This window comes from Sinocyclocheilus anshuiensis, unplaced genomic scaffold (genome assembly GCF_001515605.1).
Source record: "Sinocyclocheilus anshuiensis isolate Anshui unplaced genomic scaffold, SAMN03320099.WGS_v1.1 scaffold1197, whole genome shotgun sequence".
Taxonomy (NCBI): domain Eukaryota; kingdom Metazoa; phylum Chordata; class Actinopteri; order Cypriniformes; family Cyprinidae; genus Sinocyclocheilus; species Sinocyclocheilus anshuiensis.
Genome location: NW_015551084.1, coordinates 282,813 through 290,242, shown reverse-complemented (window position 1 = coordinate 290,242; position 7,430 = coordinate 282,813). Strand labels below are relative to the sequence as shown.

Here is a 7,430-nt window from a genome sequence, read left to right as displayed (position 1 = left end):
TGCAGTTATTGCTGGAGACGCTGATAGTAGTTCTGGCTAGATATTGCTGCCGCGTGAGGTGTTGGATTCATTGGATTCCGCAGTCTGACCGGCTTTGCGGTGTGTCTTCAAGAGCATCAACATTATCTTTAGTGGACATATGACGAACAGTTCCGTGTGCTGCTGCATCATGTTGACATAACTCTGCTGAAGAACTGAAATTAATGAATGCCCGGAGAGGAGCGATGATATGAATTAACTCTTTGATGTGGGGGGAAGCAGGAAAGGGGTTTTGTACTGCATATACTGGCGAGGAAACACGGGAATGAGGCTTTAAACACGTTTCTTGACGCTGTGAGTTTTCTTGTTGAAGTTGGCTTTGCTCAACCATGGAAAAATGAATTGGAATGGATATTCTGATAAGTGTTCCTTAGAGATGGTTGGAAAATTTTCCAACATTTCCCCTTTATGAATCTTTTCGTGATGACTCTGGAAAGGTGGAGCGATCAGGAAAAGCTAATGACGGACGGACCTATTAATCCATCAAGAGCACCAGAGGGGTTTGGAAACGTTTGGATGGAAATGTTTGCACCTTTTTCTGGTTTTATACGGAACTACTAATGCATAGTTGTGGATCTCTGCTGGAATCTCAATTGTCAGTATAGTGAAATGAATTCAGGGCTGTTGACATATTCGCTGTGATTTTTGCTTCTTTTTTTTCGCAAATATCAATTTTTTCTTCTGAAAGTATTCCGATCTAAATGGAATTAGTTGAGAAAGCCCTTTGTGAAAGGAATAGACATGGTACATGGGAACAGGTTCCTTCACGGTGAGTCCAGCTGCCAGTTAACTTCACTCTCTTCTCTCTGTTTCATTTTACGCATGAGGTCTATCTGCATTTATCGGTCTGTCTCGCTTTATTCCTTTAGGAACTTTGTGTGTTATTGTAAACTGATTGAAATAGTTGCATTTAATTTATTTTGATTGATATGCAACTGCATATGCATCATGACAGTATAGCATATATTTTCCCAGTTGTGTTGTTTTTTTGCTGGAAAAATACAGCTTAAGTCTGGTTTCTAGCTGGTCTTAATGATCATTAGCTGGTGCAGATTGGTTATTAGCTGGTCCAAGATGGTGATTTGGTGGTCCACAAGCTGGCAAACCATCATGGACCAGCAAAACACCATCTACAAGCTGGTTAGGCTGGTTTTTAATGGTAGCTGGTTTCTAGCTGGCCTAAGATGTGCTCTAGTGCTGCCGCGTGAGGTGTTGGATTCATTGGATTCCGCAGTCTGACCGGCTTTGCGGTGTGTCTTCAAGAGCATCAACATTATCTTTAGTGGACATATGACGAACAGTTCCGTGTGCTGCTGCATCATGTTGACATAACTCTGCTGAAGAACTGAAATTAATGAATGCCCGGAGAGGAGCGATGATATGAATTAACTCTTTGATGTGGGGGGAAGCAGGAAAGGGGTTTTGTACTGCATATACTGGCGAGGAAACACGGGAATGAGGCTTTAAACACGTTTCTTGACGCTGTGAGTTTTCTTGTTGAAGTTGGCTTTGCTCAACCATGGAAAAATGAATTGGAATGGATATTCTGATAAGTGTTCCTTAGAGATGGTTGGAAAATTTTCCAACATTTCCCCTTTATGAATCTTTTCGTGATGACTCTGGAAAGGTGGAGCGATCAGGAAAAGCTAATGACGGACGGACCTATTAATCCATCAAGAGCACCAGAGGGGTTTGGAAACGTTTGGATGGAAATGTTTGCACCTTTTTCTGGTTTTATACGGAACTACTAATGCATAGTTGTGGATCTCTGCTGGAATCTCAATTGTCAGTATAGTGAAATGAATTCAGGGCTGTTGACATATTCGCTGTGATTTTTGCTTCTTTTTTTTCGCAAATATCAATTTTTTCTTCTGAAAGTATTCCGATCTAAATGGAATTAGTTGAGAAAGCCCTTTGTGAAAGGAATAGACATGGTACATGGGAACAGGTTCCTTCACGGTGAGTCCAGCTGCCAGTTAACTTCACTCTCTTCTCTCTGTTTCATTTTACGCATGAGGTCTATCTGCATTTATCGGTCTGTCTCGCTTTATTCCTTTAGGAACTTTGTGTGTTATTGTAAACTGATTGAAATAGTTGCATTTAATTTATTTTGATTGATATGCAACTGCATATGCATCATGACAGTATAGCATATATTTTCCCAGTTGTGTTGTTTTTTTGCTGGAAAAATACAGCTTAAGTCTGGTTTCTAGCTGGTCTTAATGATCATTAGCTGGTGCAGATTGGTTATTAGCTGGTCCAAGATGGTGATTTGGTGGTCCACAAGCTGGCAAACCATCATGGACCAGCAAAACACCATCTACAAGCTGGTTAGGCTGGTTTTTAATGGTAGCTGGTTTCTAGCTGGCCTAAGATGGTCATTACAAGCTAGTAATTAGCTAGTTTAAGTTGGTAGAGCATCTTGGAACAGCAGAAAAGCCAACTGGTCGTATCAGTTTAACATGGTTTGTAGCTAGACAACCAGCCAGTGACCAGCTTGGACCAACTAAACCAGCTACCATATTTCAAAACAGCTTCCAGCTTAAGCTGAATTCTTCTTTTTCTCCAAACTTGCAGTACATCCACAGCAAATCAATCAGTTTGGAAAGTAAATGCAAAATAAAGACTAAAATAAATAAATAAATAAATGCACTTTGGTTTTTCGTTTGCATTAATTGTGTGTACTGCATTAAAAACAAAAACAAATAATAATAATAAAAAAAGAATAAATAAAAAAAATTATCCAGGTTTAGACCAAATTCTTTAAAGGATACTATTTCAGATCGTTGATTTTCAGCCATTCCTAAAATGTATTTTCAAATATACGTTTTGCAATTTAGTCCAGCATGAATATAGGAATTGAACCCTTCGGTCCAGCTGTATGTTCATAATGAAGCCACATGATTCTATGCTGTTTTGATCTTAAATCTTTTGTCGCAGTTGTTGCAGGTCTTCTCATGCTTGGGTTGTCTGGGGCAACAAAGAAGGAAGCAGGTAATGATGTTTTGTCACAGAATACCCACCCACTCTCCATCTCCATGTTTCCTGGCAATCTCTGACATTTGACTGCTCTCTCTCTCTCAGTGAAAAACAATTCAGGAGTGCAGCCGGCAGGGCAGTGTGGAACCTGGGTGAAAGAACCAGAGGGAGGCCTCTTCACCTCACCCAATTACCCAAACAAATATCCTCCAGAGCGAGAATGCATCTACATCATTGAAGGTAAAAAAATACCTTGTCCGAATAGTAAATGCAGCACACAAACAAATCTGTCATGTGACACTTGGATGGTGGGGGTTGTTTTGAATTGTTCAGCAGCGCAGTGGCAGAGTGAAAGATGCAGGAGCAATCAGTTGATTGTTAATCCTATGCAGCACCATTATGATGCTAATAAACACTAGTGTTTAATTTTCATTCATAACAGAAGGCTCTATAGATCAACAATCTCTCAATATCTGAATGTTAATTTGATTAACGCAATTAGATTTCCACAAAAGTGGGTAAAAATGGGGTTGTCTTTCAATCGCATCTGTTGGACTGCTAGCATGCTGTGCTGTTGTAAGCTAATAATCAAATTGAACTAAGAAGCTAGTAGTAATTTTCTTGCAATTAGATGGTTTATATGTGATAATCTCTTTGCCGTCCTAATAAGATTTCAAATGGTGCTGGTTAGATTACTTCAAATTAAAATAAATAATTTTAAAATAACAATCAAAATAAAACACTAAAAAGATTTAGTGCATTTTAATGTTTTTGACAAAAGACAAAAGCCTTCCAAAACCATAGTACACTATTATTACTATTATAATAAATACATGGTTAAATAACCCACTGAGTAATAATTCAAATAAAAATAATGCTCATTGGTAGTTGATGCAATGTTGAAATTTTGAGAAAGTGTGTGTGAATGTGTTTATGTAGTCAATAATAAAGTAACTGTAGTCTGGTTATTTAAAATGTAATCTTTGGAATCTGATTACGTAATCAAGATTACATGTAAACAGTCACTACACAGCACTGATTACAAATATTATGAGATATATAAGTTCTTTCATTCTTCCTTGGCAAAGGTCCATCCCTAAATCTAACCAGATTGGCCACCAGTTCACCTACCAAACTGTAGTTACGAATTGCCATGAGAGTGTGTTGGACATATGACATCATCCATCATAAATTACAGATGTCAGTCTTGATTTATTTTTATTTTCTCCTTTGCAGCTCCCCCGAGACAATGCATTGATCTTTTCTTTGATGAAAAGTATTCAATAGAGCCTTCATGGGAATGTAAATTTGACCATATTGAAGTCCGGGACGGACCCTTTGGCTTTTCTCCAATAATTGGACGCTACTGCGGCCAGCAGAACCCTCCATATATCAGATCGAGCGGCCGTTACCTATGGATAAAACTAGTGTTTAATTTTCATTCATAACAGAAGGCTCTATAGATCAACAATCTCTCAATATCTGAATGTTAATTTGATTAACGCAATTAGATTTCCACAAAAGTGGGTAAAAATGGGGTTGTCTTTCAATCGCATCTGTTGGACTGCTAGCATGCTGTGCTGTTGTAAGCTAATAATCAAATTGAACTAAGAAGCTAGTAGTAATTTTCTTGCAATTAGATGGTTTATATGTGATAATCTCTTTGCCGTCCTAATAAGATTTCAAATGGTGCTGGTTAGATTACTTCAAATTAAAATAAATAATTTTAAAATAACAATCAAAATAAAACACTAAAAAGATTTAGTGCATTTTAATGTTTTTGACAAAAGACAAAAGCCTTCCAAAACCATAGTACACTATTATTACTATTATAATAAATACATGGTTAAATAACCCACTGAGTAATAATTCAAATAAAAATAATGCTCATTGGTAGTTGATGCAATGTTGAAATTTTGAGAAAGTGTGTGTGAATGTGTTTATGTAGTCAATAATAAAGTAACTGTAGTCTGGTTATTTAAAATGTAATCTTTGGAATCTGATTACGTAATCAAGATTACATGTAAACAGTCACTACACAGCACTGATTACAAATATTATGAGATATATAAGTTCTTTCATTCTTCCTTGGCAAAGGTCCATCCCTAAATCTAACCAGATTGGCCACCAGTTCACCTACCAAACTGTAGTTACGAATTGCCATGAGAGTGTGTTGGACATATGACATCATCCATCATAAATTACAGATGTCAGTCTTGATTTATTTTTATTTTCTCCTTTGCAGCTCCCCCGAGACAATGCATTGATCTTTTCTTTGATGAAAAGTATTCAATAGAGCCTTCATGGGAATGTAAATTTGACCATATTGAAGTCCGGGACGGACCCTTTGGCTTTTCTCCAATAATTGGACGCTACTGCGGCCAGCAGAACCCTCCATATATCAGATCGAGCGGCCGTTTCCTATGGATAAAATTTGTTGCGGATGGTGAATTGGAAGCGATGGGATTTTCTGCAAGCTACAATTTCACAGCAGGTACATACAGTTTTATGCTACCTTTATGCAGTGTCAGGAACATTTACGATTGTGACAGATTGATTAATTATTAAACCAGCGAGTTTTTGGCTTTTCCTGATGGTCTTTTAGAGTTCTGGAACCGGTTTTCACTCACTAACCTCAGGGTATTGTTATCCTGTGCATGTCGACTTGAATTCCTGATGCAATCAGTAACTACTCTACAAAATCCATGCTGCTGATTCCATATAGCGATTATTGTAGGTCCATGTTGGTTCTGTCAATGATCCTAATCTGCAGTTGAGCTTATTAGTCATATTCAATTGCAGCAATAAAGAGCCTGTGTGTTCTAATTCATCAAAAACCTCTTAAATTGTTTACCTTAAGTCTTAGTACCACAATGAATGCTGACAATCCTTCCTAGGACCTGATTTAGATGATAAAGGTTGCCAATAAGACACTAAGTGGTAACAACAACATCATTCCACATATAATTGATTTCAATTCCCCGTAAGAAATCCTTAGAAAATATGTAGCACATTGCGCAACGGTTGTTTTTATCAGACGTCTAATTCTTCACTGCTTTCTACTCATCTGACTTGATTTAAAATTGAATCTCTGAAGTGAGTCTGAACGGCAAGTAATACTGTACCTGAGTTCAAGTGAGAGATGTTTGCGTAAATGGTGTGCAAATGGAGCAGTGATAGATATTGTGTGAAGAATGCCAAAATAAATATTTGAATAAAGCTGCAGCTAAAATTGTAAATGCAGAAAATTTTCACAGAGTGGTCGAGCTTTAAGGGACTTGCAGATGAATTGCACAGCTGTGGCACTGGGTGCAAGAAAAAGTAGCACACAATTGAAGGCAGCACTGATTTAGAGTCGCACTGTATCTGAAAAATGAGTTATGAGCCGAGGCTTTTTTTTTTTCATCCTTTTGTGAGTCAGGAGGAAATTCTTTCGCCAAGTTTGGAGAAACTGTTCAGCGTGAATGAATTCAGACTCTCGCTTCGCAACTTGCCAGGGAAGAAACACAGCTTCTTCTAGTCTTGATAAGGAATATCAGTGGCATATAATTTACATAATTAAGGAGATAAAAGTCCCTGAATTCACTTCCCTTGATGTTCCCCCAAAAAAGTGGAGAGCGCATCTGCTGTGCTGTAGCCAGTGGTAACACATGCTAATGCAGAAGGTACAACAGATGAATGAAAAGCAGGGGATGTGGAAGGCCAGAAATTGCATGTATTCATCTTCCTTGTTCTTTTTCACATTTTATCGCTACAGAAAAGAACATTACTGTATTTAACTGAAAATGTATGCTGCTTATTATCATAAAACGGCCACTCAATCAAAGATGTGCCGGTCTGCAGAGTGAGAGCGGAGGAATTTAGTCTACGTTCGTCATGCTGGGGCTCTGGGCGGCACAAGTTCTGAAATTTCCTGCATAAGAAAAGTGCATTAACACTGCACTTGCTTGCTTCATATCAAATCAAATAGATCAAGTGCAACTGAATTACAGCTCTGATCTTGAGACTTTTTATTTTAGAGTGGAGCAATGTGATCAATGTCAAATAGTTGTGAAAACAAGTCACTGAATAAAAGGTTTGGAAACAGTGAATCATTGTTTAAAAAAATACTGTAATACCAAAATGTTTTCATGACATTCACAGTGTGGAAACTTTAGTGTGACCAGTGAAGTAAATTCCTGAGCTAATGACTCTTATGAGCTGTTTTTTAATGAATCAGAAACACACAGCATGACCGGCGAAGTCCAGTTGTCGAGCGAATGCTTTTTGGGTTCTGTTTAGTTTACTAGAAAAGTCAAGCGATTGACTTTTATATGAGCTGGTTAGTGGATCACAAACAGGGGCGTAGCCATCATTTCAGAAGTGAGGGGGACAGAAATGTTATATATATATATATATATATATATATATAT

General features: G+C 37.7%; 1 protein-coding gene across 1 annotated transcript in view; it reads left to right on the top strand.

The window, feature by feature from the left end:
• Nucleotides 1–1,278: 1,278 nt before the first annotated feature.
• The window catches only part of LOC107662554 (neuropilin and tolloid-like protein 1), a 115,347-nt gene continuing 109,195 nt past the window's right edge, over nucleotides 1,279–7,430 (top strand). The window contains exons 1-4 of the mRNA XM_016452619.1: nucleotides 1,279–1,998; nucleotides 2,980–3,033; nucleotides 3,124–3,258; nucleotides 5,264–5,512. Of these exons, the coding sequence (XP_016308105.1) occupies nucleotides 1,971–1,998; nucleotides 2,980–3,033; nucleotides 3,124–3,258; nucleotides 5,264–5,512 (466 nt within the window). The 5' untranslated portion in view covers nucleotides 1,279–1,970. The remainder of the gene's footprint in view (nucleotides 1,999–2,979; nucleotides 3,034–3,123; nucleotides 3,259–5,263; nucleotides 5,513–7,430) is intronic.